The sequence below is a fragment of the Lissotriton vulgaris genome, chromosome 1_2 (genome assembly GCF_964263255.1).
Source record: "Lissotriton vulgaris chromosome 1_2, aLisVul1.2, whole genome shotgun sequence".
Lineage (NCBI taxonomy): Eukaryota > Metazoa > Chordata > Amphibia > Caudata > Salamandridae > Lissotriton > Lissotriton vulgaris.
In genome coordinates this window covers 101,728,675-101,753,461 of record NC_141686.1, presented here as the reverse complement: position 1 = coordinate 101,753,461, position 24,787 = coordinate 101,728,675, and the positions used below count along the sequence as shown (strand labels likewise).

The 24,787-nt window shown below is 42.1% G+C and overlaps 1 protein-coding gene across 4 annotated transcripts in view; it reads right to left on the bottom strand.

Annotated features, from left to right (window-relative positions):
* Positions 1 to 644: 644 nt before the first annotated feature.
* LOC147734624 (uncharacterized) overlaps positions 645 to 24,787 on the bottom strand; it is a 104,494-nt gene continuing 80,351 nt past the window's right edge. For 2 of the 4 annotated variants that reach the window (XM_086952912.1, XM_086952916.1), the window contains exons 4-5: positions 12,741 to 12,788; positions 645 to 2,152 (exon numbers count right to left, since the gene is read on the bottom strand). In XM_086952912.1, the coding sequence (XP_086809038.1) occupies positions 2,046 to 2,152; positions 12,741 to 12,788 (155 nt within the window). In that variant the 3' untranslated portion in view covers positions 645 to 2,045. Of the gene's footprint in view, positions 2,153 to 12,724; positions 12,789 to 24,787 lie in introns of all 4 variants that reach the window. The other 2 variants (XM_086952915.1, XM_086952913.1) reach the window with 2 other exon arrangements.

Below are 24,787 nucleotides of genomic sequence, written 5' to 3'. Positions count from 1 at the left end.
CGGGCCTTTAATGGGTGGTATAGTCCGCTATAGCGGGCTAAAAGGCAATATTAGAGTATTGGAATGTTGAGCACTCGATTTTAGACAATGGCTAGTAGAAGCCCGGCGAGCATCATTCCAATGTTGTTTTCCTTAAACAGCTGCTGCTGTGAACAAAGGCCTCTCGGAGTCTGAGGGGATTTAAACTCCCTTGGGGTCCGGGAGGCCTTTGTTATAACTAATTAGAACATTCTGTCCTCTAGGGGCAGATGATCTAATAGCCATAGAGCTGAAGGTGAAGGCCTTTAACAAGGGAGCAGACCTTTAATGGCCGGTATAGCACAGCTACAGCGGGCTATAAAGCTATTAGAACATTCTGCCCCATGAGGGCAGAATAAAAAAGAAGGGCCTCTCTGAGCCAGAGGGTGTTGAAATCCCCCTCCTCTCTGAAGCCTTTGTTCACAGTTTTTGCTGTTAATGTTCTACAGCTAACAGCAAGCGCATTAGATGAAAATTGGAACAGGAGAAATGTGGCAGTTTTGCACGTAGTAAACATTCTGTAGGCTCCAAAAAATAAAGCAAAGAAACTAATTTTAATTTTGAGGTCTTATTTTCAAGCCTGTCCTACTTCTAAGTGAACACAATTAATAGACAATGCACTGTGCCAACATGGACTACAATAACATGCATTAAAGGCCTGTAAGGCCTACCAACATTGTCTAACACATAGAAAAGAGTGCTGCATTTGATCTGTGTTCGGATTTTAATAATATTTATTGGAAAAATATAAAAAGTTTGACAGACAAAAATAGAGAATCTAATAGGTACCCAACACCCAATTTGTATTAAAAATAAAGGCAGTGAAATGGGGGGGGGGGGGGTTAAGAAGACAGAAAGGAGAGAATAGTATCACATCAAAATTAAGCAAGGCTTACGAAGCCTCTCTTCCACAAAGCACAATGTGTGCAACTCAAGTCAAACGCAAGTTACATAACACAGCTAATAACGCAAAATATAATGCTTATGTGTTGTAGCCATTCGCTGGGGCGCTCTTGATTGCTTCCAGAAAGGTATTTGCGGCCTTTGGGGCAGATCAAAGAAATACTTTATCAATGTGGCTGGGTTGCCAATAGAAGTAAAATCAATTGCCAGAATATTCTTTTCACTTCTGCAAATCAACGCTGTCTTTCCTGTGTCATTGCCTTTACGTCTGGGAGCAGGAGGATCCTCTTTTTTTCACAGTGTAGATTTCGATTTGTCAACACCACCATTTTTCGGATTTATACACTTTACTCTGGCTCTGACAATACTACTACTATCATGCCACTAGAGGTGGAGTTTGAGGATGTGCATCTCGAGGGTGGGCAACACAAAACGTTCTCCAACAGCAGACACGTAAAGTAGGGAAGAGATCATATGTTCCAAAAAGAAGGCCCACTTTCTTCAAAAACATCTACATCAGGTACCAGAATAGAAATCCTCCAAACTATGGATATTTGCTCCCTCTCCAGGGTTCTCCAGCACTTCCAACTTTCCTTGGAATGTCATCTGGACTTTAATGGAGCTCCATCAAAATTCTGCCAGCTCCCGAGGCTCTGAGGCTACTGCACCCACCACCCCTCTAAGATCCACCCTTGAATCTCCAGTAAGGACACCCATCTTGCCACTCCAGGAATACAGCCCCCCACTTTTTAGAGTCGCTTCTCTATTATCACCACACTTCATTGCAGTTGTTGTAACTTTCTCATTGTTGTTCTTGTCTCCTCTTCAAGAGTTCTCCAGCAGTCTCCCATTTGCTTTTTATCGCCTCCTGTCCCTTCTGGCTCCTTGATTTCAGAGTAAAAAAAGTCCTGATTGTGTTCTTTTTTCGGTCTCCCTGATATCCTGCAGGTTATCCAACTGGATAGTAGCCACCATGCAGTAACCGAGCCCCACACATAGACTGGAGAGCAGCTGCAATGACTCCGGGGCTTCTCCGCCATTGCACAAAATGCGAAGGTCTTATTTGACAATATTATGCACGTTGATATATTAAATTTTTTGAACTAACGTGACTTTATTTGTTGTCACCGTGAGAAAGCTATGATCCCCATGGCAATGCACACATACGATAATACAATCACCGTTATGATTAATTGTTCTAAAATTGCATTTTTACTTGTTTCTTGATCACCTGCAAAGTGAAAATAATCAAAGTTACTGTTGCTATATACATATCTTGTACAAAAGTGATCAAATAAGCTTAAATCTTCAAAAGCTTACCATCTCTTAACTGATTTAAGAAACTTATACAATAAGTATTTCTACTTATCTTTCATTTTAGACACAGTTACTTCAGTTCAGGGGTAATCTTGCCACTTTTGGCCGCTGAATTTGTTGAACATTTGGTTGAAATGTTTAGAAATAATGGAACCTTTCATAATAAATCCAATTTGCGTCGGTATATTTTGGAAATGTATTTTGATTTCTAATGACTAAAAAGCAAACCGAGTAATGCGTATAAAGCTGTTTGTAACAAAAATGTGTCTTTGAGCTAATTCATCAAATATATAAGTATGTAAACAAATTCAGTATACATAGTTCACATTTTCATCCATTGAAATGACTGTACTTTAAAGCCAGAAATGCGATCAGGGTCTGGTCGTAGTAAAGGAGTGCCTGGTAAAGGACACACAAACACTAAATGATCTACCAACAACAAGGTTGGCTTCTGGAATGCAAGAAACAGAAATTATTTTTTGGGACATTATAAACATTAAACACAACTGCCACAGAAGACATATTTATTAAGTTTTCAATTATTTTCTCCACTACATATAAAAGCATCTTCTACTCAGTCAAATGATTAGAGTCTAGCATATAATTTTAAAAGAAACCGTACAGCGACAGATACAGGTTTATTAGATTTATATTGTGTGCTGATGCCTGGGGTGTGCTATTAATATATTTAATGTGGCATTGTCAAAAATAAAAGCAGTACTAATCTCAAGCATGGTGACGCTGCTTTGAATGGTCTTTTGTCACTATACAGGCCTTTCCATAGAATAACAGGCCAAATAATTTTGCTAAATATTATTAAAAAAATTAAGAAGAAATCTGTACCTGAATGGATATGTGAAGGCAGAGACACTGAATGATCCTAGCCACATTAATTGATAAAATGAATGACTAATAGTCTAAGACTTCTGAATGCATACTTGCCGACCCTATCAATTTAGGTGGTAGGCTACCGTTTTTAACAATACCTACCACCTACTGATTTCCCAACACATTCTTACACCTTTTTAATGCCATCAGATTCCAATCGGATCATAAATCACGGTCTTCGGAGCATTTGCTCACTGTGCCACTGGTTTCAAGCTAGCCTGGCTGATGAAGGGTGACATACCCTGAAACCGGTCCCACAATGCTTGTTTCTGGTCCAGGGAGGACTTGGCTTGGCAGTTTGGTCTGGACTGTTCCCATGAGGCCCAGGGTCAAGACTGATTTGCATATGGCTGGGTCCAAACTGGGGTGGCGTAGTGGGCAAAAGAACAATGGATTTAACCCTGATCTTTTGACGGGGGAGAATGTCTGAATCATTCAGCATTCCGTCCATCATTTGCTGCAGTTACATTTGCTGAGAATGCCTTTCAGGAGAAAGGTAAAGCTTTTATTCAAAGCAGTTTTCTTGTATGCCGTATTAAAATCAAACATTTATTTTGTTCTTCTGAAAGTTTGCCATTACTAGAATTTGAAAAAGAGAGGTGGAATAAAAACGTAAGCTTTTTAAACGAAACATTTTGAAGATTTTTCTTTTGTATATTTTAAGAATGCAAACATAAAGGTCAGTTTTCCAGTTGCTGCTGGAGTTACTAACTTGGCGATAGGAAGATTAAGCCTGGCCACAGCAATCAGAGCTCACTCACTGGCATGTAATTTATGTTTAGTGATGTCATCTAAGTCAGAAGCCATATGCCTTTTGATCTACATCCAATTTCGTGTCATGCGTTGTTCTGTGATGTCATTGTCTGCACAATGGTCTTGGGATGTAATTTTTGGTAAGGTTATTAGTATAGTGATAAGCCATTTTGACTCCTGAAAATCCTAATTCCACTCAAAAAATATTGGCAAGTATGAGGAGAAAGCATAAATACTGAGGTGAGAAGGAAGAAAGCAGAAGGCAGTAGTCATGAGTGTTGTACTTGAGCAGGACTGAGGAGAACCCGAAGATGGAAGTTGTGGGGAGAGCTACAGCTGGTTCGTGCTGGTGATTGTAGTCATGTGTAGATGGAGCTTTAAGAAAGAAAACAAGATGGAAGAAATTAAGAGGTGGTGTCCATGACACTAACACCGATATCGTATAGGGCAACCCCATTCCCTCCACCACTGTGCAAAACTGGAGAGAAAACACAGACATGCTGCCGCTGGCCCTACTCACAGACGACCCAGTCAAAGCAAAAACTAACCAGCAAGACCAATCAGCCTCGCTACATTACTTATCGGATTCTGTCCATCGAAGCAGTAGAAAATCACCACCCTCTAGGCAACTTGACTCATTCCTTAGTCTAAAAAATCTCGAAAATTCTCCCACGGTGCCGCAGTCGCAAAACAGGGAGAAAATATACGAAATTCCAGCCTCTCCGGACTTTTTGTCTCCAGAGCATTCACCTACACAGGTACAGGCAGCCAGCTCACCGCCCTCAGCAGTCTGGCCCCATTTGTTAAACACTTTGGACACCATCGGTAAAGCCATGACTTATCACGCAGACAAGTTAGATGCCCAAGTGAATCTGTTAAACATCTTAGCTATCCATGTTCAGGGGGTGGAACAAAAGCTGCAAAACCTTAATGAAATGATAGAAAGGGTGCAGCAAGATCGAGAAACAAGTTACCTAATAAGCCATTGCCATTGCACGCAAATAATAGATCAACTAGCTGTAGTTCCAAACTTAATTTCCGAACTATTGGGGGTCGCCCGGGACACCTCAACACAGACTAATCCACCGACTAAGAAATTCAAAGAAACCCAGCAGGAAATGGATCAGGTTCATCCAAATCCCCCAAAAGAGCACAACGTAAAAGCTGGGGGTCCTAACAGTGCCTTAACACCCGAAAGCACAAAAACATTACAATCAAAAACAGTTTCAGACAACACAGGCGTCTCGATTAGTCCATTAGTTGACCATCGCAATGAGCCACTCGCAAAAGAAGCAAATATTAAAGCTCCACTATCGAAGCGGGAGAGAAAATGCCTAAGAAAGGCTAGAAAGGGAAAACAAACCAGACATGCACCAAGCGTAACCAGCACCACGACGGAACCAAATGTGACCCAAAGTGAAGACGACACACCAATAATAAATACTGAGAAAGTAAGCCTTGAGGTCAACACAACCCCATCTACTAATAAGCTTACCACCTCAACAATTCAAAAGCAACCAACAACGGAACGTTCGCAGCCAGCAAACTTATACAGCATATTCAAACCTGTGGAAAAGAAAGAGAATCGGCATATAACATCTCAGCCCACTCAAACCTTAAAAAGAACTCCCAGACGCAACACGATAGAATCCGTTATAACCAGCTTAAATGACGTAAATTGACCCAATGAGGGAGTCAGCAAGGGCGGGAGCACCGCCGACAAAACATACAGGATCCACATGGAAAACAGTGTTCCAACAACTGCAATGAACAATGATACACCTCCTCAAAACACTGTATGCAACGCTCAGAATCTTCGCCCAACCAACGCGGGACAACCCTTAGAGGGAAAAGAACTTAAAATGAGCCAACACATCGAGCTGGTCTCCTCCGACTGCACAAATCTCTACAACAACAAGCTGCATTTCATCCCTCATTTCGTATCGAGGGGAACCCATGATATCCTTAATAGAAGCGTAATATTAAAACTGCTAGAGGCACTCCCATCTCTGCGTCACATCGAGACGGGCAATCTTGAAAGCGTTGAATTCAGACCAAATCCCGACCCATCTGGTCGAGAAATCACTATAGTAAGCTTTGTTGATAATTCCATTACAGAGCAAATCTGGCAGCAGCAGGTTTTATTTGCCAAATGGGGTATAGAATTTAAAAAAAACAGCTCCCACCTGCTACCCAACCCCACTTCAACAACTAAAGTCATCAGAGGGCTTGTTGAGAGGCGCGAAAGGGCCAGAACACCAAAGCCCAAGAATTGACAAAAATCAAGAGGGGAGGAAAATCACTATAACCTTCGTCCATCCGGAAGCAGGAAAACACACAGGGCAAAGGAAACTGAACCCTGCCATAACCCGCCAATGTACGGCATGAACAAACTCATCCAAAGCTAAAACAAAAGACCACGGGTGTAATATTTGCTCTTGGAATGTAAATGGCCTAAGCTCAAAACTAGAAGATCCTGACTTCATGGAATTTATCAACCAGCACGATTTAATCCTCTTTCAAGAGACATGGCAGACACATTTTTCACCAATAGTAGGATACAAAGAATATCTTAACCCGGCCGCGAAAGATTTGAAATATGGAAGAGCTAAAGGAGGCCTTTCAATCTATGTCTCGACCCACATCTCTTGGCAGGCCTCATAAGTAGATTTAGACACAACATGGATGCTATGTATCAAATTAACAGCCCCTAAATCCTTCAGCTTACTAATACTGAACATATACATCCACCCATCATCCAAACAAAAGAGATTGAATATCGATACCCTAGCAGCAACACTGGATACACTCAAACTAGCTCATCCTCACTCCAATATTATTTTATCAGGAGATTTCAACATGAAATTACTAAATCTCAGGAAAGAAAGTCCAACAGGCCATGTTCCATCTAGCAAACAACGTGATACACATGGTAATAGATGTGCTTCCCTGTTGGAAGAATGATCATTGGGCGTGTTAAACAGACAAGTGACATCAGAGAGTCATCCAGCATATACTCGGGTAACGCAGAAAACATGCTCAATCATTGATTACACATTAACAGACTTAGACCTTCTTCCACATATCACTAACTTTGAAATCAAAGATAGGTCAGAAAGTGACCACCATCCTCAAACCTTCACTTTACTCCTAAATATGGCCGACTCAGTAAAAGACAAAGTGATGTCCCAACAAATAAATGTTACAACCTGAGACGTTTAATTTGGAAAAAGGAAAATATTGGCGAAATCATGGCTACATGTATAGCCCTTTCGGAGAGTTTTAAAGTCAATCCATCATGTATAAAGGCTTGGGAAATCTTTGCTCAAGACCTAAACAAAGAATTCTCAAAAAATGGCCGTAAAGCAGGCAGACCAGCAGGGGTAGGGTGGTTCACCAACAGCTTAAGGAAACAAAAAAATCAATTGAATAAACACCTAAGGCACTTGCGAACCTGCGGCCCAGAATCGACTCAGGATATTCGCTCACTAATATTAAAATTAAGAAAAGACCTCAAAAGAGACTCCAAGGTGGCCAAGAAAAACTTTAGAGAAGATCTCTGGGCAAAACTCCTCCTTGCCAGTAACCAAAAAGACTCCAACCTCTTTTGGGACATAATTAACCAGCTATCGAACAGCAAGAACCGGCACTTCAACTCTGACGTAATGGAGGACACCTGGAAAGCACACATTGAGCAAACATAACGACATCCTACCCTCAGGAGCCACAAATCAGGAAACCCCGATTGCAGCAATAGCTTATGATACACCAAAGATTGAACTGCTAGAACCACTTCTGCCGATTTCCCAAGACCGGGTCCTTAAAACCATAAAAAACTTAAGGCCTGAAGGAGCCCCAGGACCTGACGGACTGCCTAATGCATTATTCCGGCATGACCCCTCATTTTGGTCCGACATCCTCACTCCACTATTCACACACGTACTATCGTCCGGTACGGTTCCAGACTCCTGGAGAGGAAGCATCCTAAATCCCATATATAAAATCGGGCCCACGTTCAGACCCTGCCAACTACAGATTGATCACACTCATCGATGTGGTAGCCAAGATTTACGCCTCAAATCTGCTGGCAGATCTAGAAGACTGGGTGAGCTATACAAATTTGATGCCAAATACACAAACAGGATTCCGGGCTGGAACGGGCAACCTCACCAAAATCTCTGTGGTCACCCTCCTAGCCAATCAAGCCATGGCTAAATCCCGTTCCCTCTACGCCTGCTTTATTGACCTCAAAGCAGCATTCGATAAAGTACAGAGGGCAAAACTATGGGTCAAAATGCAAAGCTTGGGGGCACCAGCAAAACTTTTGGAGGCAATTATCAACCTTTACTCGGATACATGGGTCCAAATAAAAAAAGGAGACGGGCGCAGCATAACAAGTAAGATCCAAACTAAAAACGGCCTGAAACAGGGGTGCGTGCTGGCCCCTTGCCTCTTTAACATCTATACCGCCGACCTCGAGAAACACCTTCAACAAGTCCAAACTGACCCCCCAAAACTGGGCAAAACACTAATCACCAGCCTTCAATATGCAGATGATATCGTCCTTCTATCACAAACACCGATAGGCTGGCAACGATCAATGACCGAACTAGGAGCTTATACCATCGCATCCCAATCAACAATCAACCTTAAGAAAACTAAGGTGCTGTGCTTCTCAAAACAACATAAAAAAGGGTCAAAAGGTAAATTCATCTGGAACCTAGGTGACAAACCAATAACCCAGGTGGAATCTTATAAATACCTAGGGTTTCAACTTGATCAAAATCTTAATTTCAAACATCAGCTGAATCAAGTGAGAACGAAAGCAAAACAACTTCTCTACGCCTTCAAAATTTTACATAGGAAATTAAAAGGCTGCTCAACAGGGCATCTGCTGAAGGTAATCGCAGCAAAATTCATACCAACTATATCATACGGGTCGGAAATAATGTATACAAAAGACGCAGCCGCCCTTAACCAAGCCCAATCAAGCTTCTTTAAGAGGTTGTTCTCAATTCCTCAGCACATTTCTCAAGCCCAGATTCGACTGGAATACGGGCTAAAAAACCAGAAACCAGCCAGACAAGGGGTGGTTGTCAAATACTATTGGCGGATGAGGCAAGCAGAAGATAACACATTAGCCCATTCCTGCTGGGAAGAAATTGAAAAGCAAGCGAGGCTAAATAATTCCATCGCCACGGTCCTAAAAGGATCACTCAAGGACTTACACCTCGAGGGGGCATGGCATACAAATACCTCTTTCTCTGGTTTCAAAAAGGCAGTAAACAGCGCAACCAAACAAATTTAGCTGCTAATGGACAAAACTGCATTTTCAAAGACAAATCACGCGTGGGCAGTGATTCGTGCTTATCAGTCGCTTAAACCACAACCATACTTGTTAGAACACTTTTCACAACATAAAAAGCATTATTTGACTATGTTACGGTTGGGGTAATTCCCCACGAAGGACCTAACCCCAAAATGGAAACAAGTATGGTTAACAAAAAAATGCCGGCTGTGTGGACAAGGAGAAGAGAGCCTCTTACATCTTCTATGCATCTGCCCCATACTTCTACAAACTCGGAAAAGGGTCCTCCGCAAGTTGCTGATTAAAAACCAGCTACAGACATGCAGAGCTGAAGTCATACAATGTCTTGGAGGCCATTCCATTGAACTATCTTGTAAAGCCATCATGCTTTGGAAAATGGCAGCCAAGGAATTAGACAACAAACACGAATGAACCGGAGCGGTTCCGTTAAGACTGCTTGGACCCTTCTCCTTCTCCTGCACCAACATTATTTCTGGTCTCCTTGTTTACAGTACCGCCTCTCACTGTTCAAAATTTCATTTTAATATGAAAGTTTACTTTATGTATTATCTATGGATGACTATCTAGGTCATGACAGTATTGTGTTTTCATCTTTTAGCACTTTTTTAACCCTCATCTATTTATCTATTTATGCATTCTTGTTTTCTTCAACATGTTTGTATTATCGAACTTTTTCCACTCTTTTATGATCTTTAACGAGATCAAATAAAAGTATTTCTGACTGACTGACTGGAGAGAAGAGTTACAAGAGGGAAGTGGGTGAGAGAAGCAAGTGATCTACATGTCAAAATGATGCCCTACAGACAGGCATACAGAGGCAATCATTAGAAAATAAAGTAACATCCTCTTGTAGGAAATCTACCTTTTTTGCGTGGTCACCCTGGAATTTTTGCTTTTGCTGGACCTTATTTTATTGCCGGCTTTAGAAATCTGTGCACTTTGCCCTTGCTAACCACTATTAAAGTGCCTGTGCTCCCCCTTTCAAACATGGTCCAAATGGTAGAACCCTAATTGGCATATTTAACTTACCTATAAGTCCTCCGTATATGGTCCGAGGTGCACCGAGGGCCTGTAAGTAAAATATCACTAGTGGACTGTAGCACTCTATATGCTATCCACTACAGTGACAGTGCAAATATAGCTTCAGGCCTGCCATTGTAGCCTGACTATGGCAAAGTAAAAACTGAAATCCGACCTGTCAAAATAAACACATTCAACAGGTCAAAACCTTCCTTTTAAATATTAATAAGTCTCCCCTATGTAGGCCTTGTAGCCTACAAGGCAAGGTGTATGGTATTTAAAAGTGGAACATGTAGAAATGTAATCCTGACATGTCTTTGCAGTGACTGGTACCCATCAGCTATTTTCGCAGTGGCAGACCTAGCTGTCTTACGTAGAAAACCAGAGCACAGATTAAAATGCTAATACTGTAAATTGTAAACTATTTTTAATAGTCATTAAAAATCTAATTCAAAGGTGAATTCAGATTTTTAATTTATATAAATGAAAACTATTGTTTTAGAAAGGTACCTTTTCCTTTTTTGATGTGCCAGGAGTCTAATTTGCATAGCCTCGAAAGCTTCTCCCAGCATGTAATGAGCCATGAATAGGTGTGAATATCTCCCTGGAGCAAACAATAGACTGACCTGAATGAGCAGAGATGACTCCTCCAAACTCTCCACAATATGCAGTGTGGGGCTGTTGGCATTCTTTTTGACATTAAAATACTTAAAAATACTTTTTGGGTTAATACATAACACTTGGGACACACTTTAAGGGGAGAACAGGGTGTCAAGACAATTCTTGGGGATCCACTACCTGGTTCCTGAGGGACGCCGCTTTAATCCTACAGACTTCTGTTTCAGAGTTTGTTGTGGTTATAGGGGTTGACTAAAATTGAATTTTCGGGTTAGATTTGGAAAGACACTCGGATTAACGTAGTGTACTCCCCCCGCACAGCCCCAGCACTCAGAGCCTTCTTTTAGTGTGGCTGAAGAGTATCACCATCTTTAATATACCCTTCATGGGTAGGGGAGGTTCCAGGAGCTTTTACCCCATTGGTAAGGGAGTGTCCAGGTGTCATTCCCACCCACAAACTAGTGCTAGGCATGCTTGTGACACCTCCAGGCTCCCAATTCAGAACACTTACAGGACCTAGAGAAGATCTAAAGAGGACTGGGCCTGTTGTTTGTGACCAGAGAGGAGTTCGAAAGAGTGGGTCAGGTTCCTCTTCTAACAAGGAAAATTAAGTGGAGTCCAAGAGCCATAGGGCTCACCTGATCATGGTACAGGGATACAGCACGCTACAGGAGGCCTTTTCCTGAAAGTACCCAGCTGACCAGTAACCGCTGAACCTGAGCTGGACACTTCTGTTTGCCTTTGCCTGACACCATGAGTCTCTAAGGTCTTCCCCAGAGGCCCTGGGGGACTTTAAAAGTGTTCTCAAGTGGTGGATTGGACTGAAAGGACTAAGTCAGAAGCTACATTTTTTAACCAGGATTAACTATCTGACCCGCACTCCATTGTGGTCAGTCTCAAATTGACCATATGTCTTGTTTTAAAGATTTAAAACGGCTGTTGACTATCACTGGCACTTTGTGCTTTTTGCTGCTATTTCTACCTTAAAAATTTATTCTCTGACACCCCTTTTTGAATTTCTGCCATTTTTATTTCATTTACTCTAGGTTTCTAATTTGTTTTAGGATTGCTTTTTGTATTTTTACTCCATTACTGTTTTGATACTGCTTAAAACCTTTACACCAAATTTTCAGGGAGAAAAATTTAAGAAAAGCAATCAAAAACAACAGGAATTGATGCAGCAAATCTGAATTTCAAAGCTAGCATAGGCATATAAATGGGTTTACGAGCAGTAAAATGCCTTTCTGTAGTATTTCCAGCAATATGTATACAGAAATGGATTGAAAGAGAAAGTGAGATAGGCAAAGCATCAATTGAGATAAAGACAAAGCGATGGAGCAAATGGGATAGCTGGAGAGGGGGGATGGAAAATGTGGAACAGAGAAAGAACAGACAGGGAACAAATCGGAGACAAAGACAGAAAGCGAAATGTTATAAAAGAAAGAGAAAGAGAGGAAAGAGATATACAGGTAGCTTTAGAGAGAGAGACAGACTGAACTTCCACATTATAATAAAACTATACCATGTAGTTAACAAAATGATCAGCATTGCATGTGGAGTTAGTTAGATAGTCTCACATGTACAATTTCCAAAATGATGGTATATAATTTGCTAATGTGCTGCATAACTCTTCCAACTGACTAAAAAAATAGCATTGGTAGAGAAGGATGCAGGAATAAAAGAATAAAGACAGCTGAAGAATGCAGTGTATTCTTTCCCTTGGACAGCAGTACAAACTGATGTCAGACTTGCGGTGGAGGTCAGAATGGGTCCTAGATGGTAGCTGTGGGAGAACTGTAATTAATTATGCAGGAGCATTGGTGGTGGAGAACCTTCTAATTTATTCTCAAAAAAAGATTGTTCTGGAATATTACATACCTTTTCACTTTCTTACCTTTGGTCACATTGTCTCCTTTATGTGAAGTATCTGTTTGTTGTAAAGCTAGAACAGGAAAGGGATACAACAGGAAATTGTTAAAATACAAAGCATAACATTTAATATTGAGAAAATAATGATGAGAAACCCAAGTAAAACACACATTGGCAACGCCACAAGCTCTGGGTTATGAATGAAAGTGCCATTTGTGTCAGTAAAGATAGGTTTAGGCACTCAAAACATCATCATACATGCACTCTGTCATGCATCTTTGCACTCAAACATCTGTACATCCATTCACTAACTCATTTTTTAATTCACCCTTTGACACAACCTAAATAAACAACACAAATAACATTCGATGGATACATTAAAATAATACAAGTAGAAAAAAATAACACATGCTGCTATCTAAACAAGATGGGCATATGCTTGAAATAACAAACCTAAACATAGCAGTGAGGGTTGGTTTTGGAAGGGTGTTGTAAATTCTCTATCGCTATTTTAAACTTCAATCATGGTACACCAATGATATACTATGGACAACAGTATTTCATTATTGTTTTCTAGTTTAGAAGCACTATGAATGTGTGATGCGGCACACTGGAGATTAAATGAGCGGTAAGCAAGTGGTCTGTAGGCACTGACATAAGAGCTGTTGTATTAGCTGAAGAAACATTAAAATAAAGGGAGGAGAAGCAAAGAAAACAAAGGGAAATATAAATGGAGAAAATTCAAAACCAAAGAACTGGCCAACCAGTCCGACATTGATAAGCAGGTCAGTGTAAACGTGGTCAGAAAATGCAGTCATTCATAGGGTAAGAGAGTCAATGACTGATGTGGACTGAACATCACCCCAAGCAGTTCGTTGTCATGGATTGAAGTAGAGTGCAAATATTGGTTCCGTTCTCTATAATGCATTATAAAGAGACATTGCGGTACAAAAGGGGGTGGTGATGGACGGAGCATCTGAACCAATCAAATACTCACACCCAGTCAACAGATCTGGGTTTAATCCATCACCGTTCTTTAGCCCACTCTGCCACCTCAGTTCAGACATGGCCATATGCAAATCAGTCTGACCCTGTGCCTCATGGGAACAGTCCAGCCCGAACTGCCAAGCCATGTCTTCCCTGGACCTGATTCAAGCTTCCTAGGACCGGTTTCTGGCATTACAGCCGTCTTCAGCCAGGCTTCCTTAAATCCAGTGGCAAAGTGAGCAAGGGAGTCACGTCTGAGCATACCCTGCAAACTTATGGCAAACAAAGAGGTACAAAAGGGGGGGGGTGATGGACGGAGCATCTGAACCAATCAAACACTCACATCCAGTCAACAGATCTGGGTTTGATCCATCACCGTTCTTTAGCCCACTCTGCCACCCCAGTTCAGACATGGCCATATGCAAATCAGTCTGACCCTGTGCCTCATGGGAACAGTCCAGCCCGAACTGCCAAGCCATGCCTTTTCCTGGACCGGATTCAAGCTTCCTAGGACCGGTTTCTGGCATTACAGCCGTCTTCAGCCAGGCTTGCTTGAATCCAGTGGCAAAGTGAGCAAGGGACTCACGTCTGAGCATACCCTGCCAACTTATGGCGAACAAAGCAGTACAAAAGGGGGTGGTGATGGACGGAGCATCTGAACCAATCAAACACTCACACCCAGTCAACAGATCTGGGTTTAATCCATCACAGTTCTTTAGCCCACTCTGCCACCCCAGTTCAGACATGGCCATATGCATATCAGTCTGACCCTGTGCCTCATGGGAACAGTCCAGCACAAACTGCCAAGCCATGCCTTCCCTGGACCGGATTCAAGCTTCCTAGGACCGGTTTCTGGCATTACAGCCGTCTACAGCCGGGCTTACTTGAATCCAGTGGTAAAGTGAGTAAGGAACTCACGTCTGAGCATACCCTGCCAACTTATGGCGAACAAAGCGGTACAAAAGAGGGTGGTGATGGACGGAGCATCTGAACCAATCAAACACTCACACCCAGTCAACAGATCTGGGTTAAATCCCTTAAACACCCCAAGAAGTGACATCACATCACCTTGAATTCATTGTTAGTGCTCGCCGAAAGGGAACTGCTAGTTTTTGCAGAACCTGTCAACTGAGGACTTGAACTGCGAATAATCGCAGAGTCCACTCAGTTGCTTTGAACACTGGGATCCTCAGATCCGACGTGCCTCCTGGAAACACTGTTAAAAAACACAAGACTTCACTACACCTATTTTCACATTTGCATATCTTCGTCTCCGATCTACCATAAAAGTATTATTCCCTACATTTACGGAAGAACCACCTACACTAAATGCCCCGTAGATACTATTAATCACCACATCTAGTAGAAACCTGGTCTCTATACTCTACAATACAGCAGAAAGGGATAGATCAGCATCCAAACCACCAGTGACAACTCGCTGGAACGCTTCCCTGGATCCACCAATATCATTGGAAGACTGGGGTTTCTGCTGCACACTGACAGGGATGCTGACCTCAAATTGTAATCTACGTATCATTAATTTCAAATACTTGCAGCAAATGTTTTACATGCAGCTTACATTGGTTCGCTATGGGTTGCAGGGGGATGCATGCTGTACTAGATGTGGGATAGCTGAGGCGGGACTGTGGTTTGGTGCATGGGTACTGGGAGACGGTGGTACAGGCCTTCAGGTTCATGACGTTTGACAAAATCTCCTGTACCCCAGCAGATGTGTCTAGGGCTAGTTAAACCTATACAAACCAACTAACCACAAGTTCATTGTGATAGCACTATTACTAGCCAAGAGAAGTGTGGCAATGAACTGGGGTAAGCAAAATCCTTCTATACGCACATTACCTATTGTAAATCAACTCTTGAGACACATGCAGAGGAGCTGCCAGCAACCTAGAGACATATGGGGCCCACTAATGTCGTACATGTTGAATAACCCTGACAAGGACCTGCATGTGCTATAGTGGTCTCCTGGGTGGTGGGCCATATTTTAAGTACCGTCAGTGACGGAATATGTGTTAGCTATGTAACTGTGTGTTGAACATGCATGCATTTTGTTTTAATGCTGTACTTAAGATGAAAAACCAAAAAATATATATATTTTTTTAAACACAAGACTTTGGGGGAAATGAGGTATCCTTACCTGCAGGTCAAACTTCCACTTCTTGAGGCCATACTTTGAACAAACGAAACATGGAGAGAAGTTTACAACTGGTGCATTTCTAATGTACGTGACATCACGTGGTTGCATGACAAAAAGCACGTGTTTCTCATTACCAGAAAGTATAATGTTATTCTGTGTCTTATACATACAAGATGGTGTTATTCTGTTTCCTGGGCCATTGGAAGAGGGGTCAGCACTGGTTTCCTATATAAAAAGGGTTGGAGTCAGATAATTTATGCCTCTCAATTTTCGAGGCTTCGTCCTTGTTGTGTTCAAAGCCCTCTGCACATCATTCCCTTGTTTCTGCTATCTAAGTTGTAGTTTGAATTCTTGCGACAGGAGTTTTGATAGTCTTCTCTTCTGAATTGTAGTTATAATTCTTGTCTTTGGGCCCGCACCGACAGGAGCCAGCTACACATGAGTTAGTCAAGATGCTACACTACATTGGAAGGGGCAGACTACGTGGGGATCCATGCACATACGGGAATAGCCCTCACCCAGCTACAAGATGCATGGTCGGGAGACATTTGGCGGGCCATAGAGGAGAAGGAATGGGGGAAAATTATAGAAGACCTCAGAAAGCTTACCAGAAATGCCAGATTGAAATGTATCCAAACCATGGTGCTTCATAGGGCCTACATTACCTCTCATAGATTGGACAAAATGTTCCCGCAAACACAACACCATTGCCCTAGATGCTACGCAATTGGCACTGAGCTAGCACATATGTTATGGTCCTGCCCTCACATAAGGGGTTTTTGGGACTCGTTAGGCGGCTTATCTCTGCGGCCATATAGAGGGGTATAGCCAACACGACGGAGGAATGTATTTTGGGTCTTCACAAATCCCCCTCGAACCACAAGGTACAGTACAGATTCACAAACCTGTCATTAATTTTAGCACTACGAGCCATCACTATGCGATGGAAGTCCAAGAAACCACCCCCATACATATGTCGCATGGCGAAGTGATCAGGTGGAGTAGTGCAGAAAGTGCGGCTCTAATGCGAGAAGAGGCTAGGGGATTACGTAAAACCCTGATAGCATTGGAGTGGGATACAATGGTGGAATCCTTCAAAACGCAGGAGGTGGATGTTGTGGAATCTTGCAACAATTCCCAATAATACCGGCGGATCCCAAGAACCTGTATTGCACATGTTACTACTAATCATATGATTGTATTTTCACTGACTGAGGTTGCATGGTGCGAAATACCGCTTCAATATTGATGTTTTACAAATGGAATTGTCAGCTGGGTTTCGTGTGGACAACGACTCTAAAGGTGTTATATATATGTATATAAAGGACTGAGGGAAGGGGATTTGGGATGGAAAAGTTATGTTTTTATTATCGCAGTCTATGACACGATGGGACGAGAAATGTGTACAGGGCTGGGTAGAAGTGGTTACCCGGTCAGTGATATAGATGTATTTGGTCCTTGCTAGAATGCATTATTCACATATTGTTTGGATAGCAGGTAAAACTGCTAATGATACCCGTTTCAAATGCGCGACAGTTTATTGTACGTGTCACTATTGCTATGTCTACAATGATGTGGATAATGTCCCATATGTCTAAAGCATATCAGTTCTGGTATTGTATAACATGAAAAACTGCTAATGAAAATATGTTTAAAAAAATAATAATTCTTGTCTTTGGATTTTTGTTTTTATTTCTATATTTTATTGAGTAATTTTCCAGAGCTTATTTTAACAACTAGTTTGTTTTTATCTCATTAGGTACATTTACTTTACTTCTGCCATACTGCACACATTTCTTGGTTCCTTGTTTGATGTTCCTTCACCTTTCATACTCCTCTCTCACAGCTTCTTGCCAGGTAGCACTTTTTGCCAAGTCACCTGCACCTCTTTCTCAGGCCTTTATTTATCTCTCCTCTGGCATAGTATCTCATGACATCCCCTTCTATCCTTCATGAGACTAGGTCTTCCTCGCCAACCTATTCACTCTATCTTTCCTGTACTAGTCTCTCTATTTTCACCAACCCTTTCCATGTCTTTGTTACTACCTTATCCTCCCTTCACAGTCCTTCCACCACTTCATGCCAACCAGTTTCCCCTCCCTGTCTATAACCATCCTCTACAGTCATTTGACCTTTATTGTAGTGCTTCAGTTCTGAAGCCTTGTGTGGGACAGCAATGCTGCTGCCTTTTCTTCAAAGTAGCAGAGCAATCTGTTTCAGCCACAAGGCCCCAGCAGCACTAATTTCAATCCTTTTCAGTGCCTTGCATTAGTTTGTATGGGGTTAGGAGGCATACCAGAGTGATATAAATGTTCTTTGCAACAGAGTGATACTTATTTACTTCTAATCCTTTCTTGAAACCACTTATAATTCCCCACGGCTCAGTGTGTGTCTGCCCCAACCATCTTACACGGTCAGAAGACCCATCATGTCCTCATATCGCTCCATGTCCCTCTAGGCTTAACATGCCTCTGACTCTGATACATGTAGGTGCAGTGGCACACCGGTTTATCGATTTTCCTCCAGTTTTACGAGAAAGAATCCTTTTATGCGTGCAGACTGGTGACATGCCTCGCCTCAGCGCATGTGAATAACGTTAAATCCAAAGATTGCAGCAGACCTCTGCTGCAAAACCAATCGCACAGCTTCTGCAGAGCACGTCACAATCTTGTTTTGTTTACCGTTTATTTTTTATTTCATCGTTCTTTTTCCACATGTCATCAAACTTTTCTTATTTAAACACGATAGAACAGTCCCAATATCCTTGGGTTTCACATGAAATAATTGTGCCCATCCAGGCCTCGTACTACTTCACGTCAAGAATATGTAATTCATAAAAGACAGCTGTGATTATTTTCCCAATGCATTTCGGGCACTTTTTTGGGCCCTTCGTCAGGGGAAGCTGTTAAGATAATAAAAAGAAACCCACATTAGTCCTCTCTTACATTCACCCAATGAACAATAAACTGATCAAAAACCTGCAGCGTTTACTGAACGCGATAACCTCCCCCACTCCTTCCTCGATGAAAAACCTGCCATTATTCTCGCGTTACTAAGTAAACATTAGCCACCCCATCTATAGAAAAAACCAAACATACAATAAATAATAGTACACCTCTAGCTAAACAGACCTACTATTCCCTAATTCGCACCCCCCGCAATGAACCTATCAACTTTGCCCAACTAATACATCTCACGGGTATTAAAAAACTCTCCAACCTGCTCATCAGTGCTACATCCTCCATCTCGCTCTCAAGCAGCTCTGATGCAGATTAGCTGCGCGTTTTAAATATTCCACTTCGCACCTCTAACGGCAAGTGTGTTACAGATTACTTCTAATTGAATATCGGAGACCCTAAACTCCTCCTAGTGTCCTCCCTCACTAACCTGATTCCTTTCTAAACTACACCTCCCAGAGTCCTACGTCAATCTGCTACACCCTAAAGGACAACTCCAAATTTACATTCACATACCACGAAAAAGAAAACCATCAGTGTTCTAACGTACTCCTGTGGAAATTAGTACCACCCTATGCATAATGTGAAATAAAATTGACGTAACAAAACCATCCCAGCTCAGTGAAATGTGAGAACATGCACAACTTATGTTGAAAAACGGGCTTGCAACATCGGTGATGAAAACATTTTTGTGGTTAGAAAACAGAACATCCAGTCCCTTGTTCGTATAGTTCATGCATTGTAATAAAGTAAAACAACTTGTGGTGGGCAAATTCATCAGTCTCTTTTTGTTTATGAACCATGACGGTTTCCCTCGTGGAGTTGTTATTATTCATCTTTGTTTAAGTCATTTCATCGTGGGTGCTCACTGCTTGAGGCAAGCAAATATTTGAAAATGTACATGTAGGTGCAGTGGCACACCGGTTCATCGATTTTCCTCCAGTTTTACGAGAAAGAATCCTTTTATGCGTGCAGACTGGTGACATGCCTCGCCTCAGATTGCAGCAGACCTCTGCTGCAAAACCAATCGCACAGCTTCTGCAGAGCACGTCACAATCTTTGTTTTGTTTACCGTTTTTTTTTTATTTCATCGTTCTTTTTCCACATGCCACTGCACCTACATGTACATTTTCAAATATTTGCTTGCCTCAAGCAGTGAGCACCCGCGATGAAATGACTTAAACAAAGATGAATAATAACAACTCCACGAGGGAAACCGTCATGGTTCATAAACAAAAAGAGACTGATGAATTTGCCCACCACAAGTTGTTTTACTTTATTACAATGCATGAACTATACGAACAAGGGACTGGATGTTCTGTTTTCTAACCACAAAAATGTTTTCATCACCGATGTTGCAAGCCCGTTTTTCAACATAAGTTGTGCATGTTCTCACATTTCACTGAGCTGGGATGGTTTTGTTACGTCAATTTTATTTCACATTATGCATAGGGTGGTACTAATTTCCACAGGAGTACGTTAGAACACTGATGGTTTTCTTTTTCGTGGTATGTGAATGTAAATTTGGAGTTGTCCTTTAGGGTGTAGCAGATTGACGTAGGACTCTGGGAGGTGTAGTTTAGAAAGGAATCAGGTTAGTGAGGGAGGACACTAGGAGGAGTTTAGGGTCTCCGATATTCAATTAGAAGTAATCTGTAACACACTTGCCGTTAGAGGTGCGAAGTGGAATATTTAAAACGCGCAGCTAATCTGCATCAGAGCTGCTTGAGAGCGAGATGGAGGATGTAGCACTGATGAGCAGGTTGGAGAGTTTTTTAATACCCGTGAGATGTATTAGTTGGGCAAAGTTGATAGGTTCATTGCGGGGGGTGCGAATTAGGGAATAGTAGGTCTGTTTAGCTAGAGGTGTACTATTATTTATTGTATGTTTGGTTTTTTCTATAGATGGGGTGGCTAATGTTTACTTAGTAACGCGAGAATAATGGCAGGTTTTTTATCGAGGAAGGAGTGGGGGAGGTAATCGCGTTCAGTAAACGCTGCAGGTTTTTGATCAGTTTATTGTTCATTGGGCGAATGTAAGAGAGGACTAATGTGGGTTTCTTTTTATTATCTTAACAGCTTCCCCTGACGAAGGGCCCAAAAAAGTGCCCGAAATGCATTGGGAAAATAATCACAGCTGTCTTTTATGAATTACATATTCTTGACGTGAAGTAGTACGAGGCCTGGATGGGCACAATTATTTCATGTGAAACCCAAGGATATTTGGACTGTTCTATCCTGTTTAAGTAAGAAAAGTTTGATGACGTGGAAAAAGAACGATGAAATAAAAAATAAACGGTAAACAAAACAAGATTGTGACGTGCTCTGCAGAAGCTGTGCGATTGGTTTTGCAGCAGAGGTCTGCTGCAATCTTTGGATCTGACTCTGATACAGCCATTTTAGGATTTCGGAAACCCAGTCTTGTCTTGACATCTCGCGCCCTTTGTGGATGCATGCACCAAGGTTTCTATAGGTATTTTAATGTTACACCCAAGAGGCCCGGTTGCCTTCTAACTTGGTTCCAGCATGAGGTGCAAATACAGTACCTACAAAAGGAGGCTAATTTGTTTTTGTGCATATAGTAAACGTGTGCTAATATTACCAGCAGAGTGAACTAAGCGCTATGACGTACTGAAACACCGGAATGTCAAAAGCTAGATTGTTGAAAAGTGAGCACCAGATGTTTCTAAATAAATGTGTATGCCTTCTACACCAACATCAAGGTGTAAACCTTCTACACCAACTTCAGTCTATTTTAAGGAGAAGTATCACTCCTTAATGGATGGAATGCTCTAATAGCATTATGCTTATTATGCTGAAGGATCCTCCCCATCAATATCTGTCCTTTCATTTGCTTAGCCAGCCTCTGTGGCTTGGGCTTACGCCTTCCGAAGTTTACAGATAAATACTCCGGCCAGCTAAAATCTGTTAGTAACAATCTCTGCAACTTCGGTCTGATTAGTCAGCTATCTGTGTTAACCTGGCTACAAAGATCACCAATATTAAATATAAGTATCTTTACCACATTCTAACATAACTCACCATCACTTTCCACAGATACTTTGTGAACCACTCAAGTCAATAGCCCAGTTTCTAGCGTTATTAGTATAAATGTCAAAGTTACTCCGGACTATAGTAAATTCCGGAACCATTTCTCCCCACATCTGCCTACAATGTACGCAGAAGCAGCTCAGACGGGACAGTTCCTACTGGAGCTAGATGCAGTCATGGTGGTGGTAATCCCAAAATCTAACCAACCCTCACCACACTGTGGCCTACATAGACCCATATCTGTCAATAACACCGAAATGAAGCTTTCCGTGAAGATCATCGCTGATAGGCTCTGACTGATGATCTCTAGCCTGATCTATCACGACTAATGCGGGTTCATGCCCAACCGAAGCACCTGGTTCTGTATACGACGACAAGTCCCACTAGCTCTAACCCATGACATTCCGGAGCCCTGTTCACTCCTATTTCTTGACTTCAAAAAAGCTTTTGACTCCGTAGATTGGAGTTTTATGTGAGCGGTACTATGCGGCTCATAAATCCTCATTTATGTTGACTAACTCTACCTCTTCCCAATGGCTCGGGTGTTAATAAATGGAATCCTCTCAGACCCCTTATCTATAGGAAGGGGAACTAGGCAAGGATACCTGTTATTGCAGGGATGCTGTAATGCCCAGATGCAGCAGACGGGGCTCCGTATAGAACAGAATCCCTCTCTATGCACATGAAATTCTCCTCTACCTAGTAGACCGCCACCCCCCCTCCCAGGTGCCTCTGCATCCCACAGCTTTATGCGGACGCCTTAAACCTCAGGGTAAACTTTGCCAAATCCCTAGTGGTCCCAATCCATGGGGATAGTGAGACTGAGAACTGGCACTCCTCTATACCCATGAAAAGACTAAGCTTTAAATACTTGAGCATTCACATCGCCCTCATTCCTGAACTGACCTGGAGCCTTAACATAACATCTCTCTATGTACTTCAAAACTTTCCAATGCAGATTCCAGAACACTGGTTCAGAGACTTCACCTCAATGCTCTGCAACTTTGTCTGGGTCAGTAAACTGCCCCGTACAGCCTGGAATATATGCTGGCTATTGGTATACGATAGTGGTATGGCAATGGTAAACCTCCAATTATATTTGCGGGCCACGCAACTGCTCATGATTAATGAGTGGCTGAACGGTGGAATGAACCTGCATATCGATCCGAACTTGCCCTACAGAACCTAGATACAGTTATCTATGAGACTGTTGTACAGGGTCCCGATCCGTAAGCATCTCCCCAAGGTAACTCAAGTGGTCGTTCGGACCTGGAACATGGCACTATGATCCATGAGATGGCACAATAGGCTCATGCAACAGACACCACTATTCCGAAGTCACTGCCTCACTCATACCTCCAGTCTGCAGGACTTTCAAGCATGGGACAACATCAGTATACCGACCCTGAGGGACACCTGGAAAGGGGACCACGTTAAATCCTTTCAGAACATTCAAAAATAATTTACACTCTCAAAGACACAATTTCACAAATATCTGAAAATCAGACACACCCTAGCTATATACAGAGAAGGCCTGATCACATTCCTGGAATATAACCCCCTAGAAGCCTAACTACCGATGGGAAAACTGGGAAAGGGATGGAGTTTCTCGCGTTTACCATATACTGGTTAACAGCGCCCCTGATGTACTCCCTCCCCTAAGAAGGAACTTGAAAGAATGTATCACCCCCTGGAAGATGTGGACTGGCAACCAGCCTGCATGGCCCCCCACGAGATCACAATATCTCCTCATTATAGGGTGATCCAAATGAATTAACTCAACTGCACAAATATAACCCCCCAAAAGCTCTGTCAGGCAAAGAGACGCTCAGCGGCTGCTACCGCTGTCAGACCCTGAAAGCAAATTTCTTCCACATGACATGCTCATGCCCTCCAATCACCAAATACTGAGAACAAGTGACTTAAGCCCCCGCTCGGTTGCTTACTTATGCTGACACCCAAAAAGGCACTGCTGGGAATCCTAGAAGTTTGGGGCAACACTAGGGGGGGGATATTTCATTGGAACTGGCACAATTGTAATGGAAAGGGAAATAACCTGCAGATGGAAACACCGCAATGTACCCACACTAACTGCATGGAAAAAGGTAATGGACCAATTGTGCACTAATGGAAAAACTCATCTAGGTGGCACAAGACTGCCTCCGTAAATATGAACGTGTATGGGGGAAGTGGGTAGACTACTATGGCCAACAGGCACATACACAGGCATGTACACTAATCTTCTGTGAGGCTTTGTTAGAGAAAAGAGTATTGTTTGTCCTGTAAAAGTTATAATTCTATTGGAATTCATTACATTTGGTTATCAAAACCAAATGGCAAAGTTACATATTTTACTCCTTTACTTTCATGTTCTGTGTGTGTGCAGCACTGCCAGTATCAAATCTATCTGGTTAGCTGGTTCTGATATGACAGAACAACAATACCCTTTTTGGTATCTACACTAGGCACAGACATGACCCTGTCTCTGGTAAACAGGAAGTTGTCACTTTCCCATTATGGTAGGGACCTGAAGTCTTAAAAATATGCAACCGCATCTGTGTACCATTCAAACTGTTTAATGGGCTTATTACCTGAGAATGTAGTTCGGTCTGTTTAGACCATGCTGGCAAGACTCATAAGTTACTCTTATCTGACTTGTACCCACTTTGGTTAACATTTTAAAGAGGAATTGGCAAAGTAATTCCTTTGCAGCTACATAATCCTGGCAATCCCTTGCGAAACCCATGTTCTTTGGCTGCGCAGTATTGCAGGAATAATTTAACCATTAAGATACAGGGTTGAGATCAATAGTATTTTCCATGCTCCAGTACAGTCTGTTTCATAATTAGTTGTTTTTCGTGTTCACTCAATAGTTTGGAAAAATCCCAGGACCTCCTTCTCTGCCCTTCACGCTACTATACA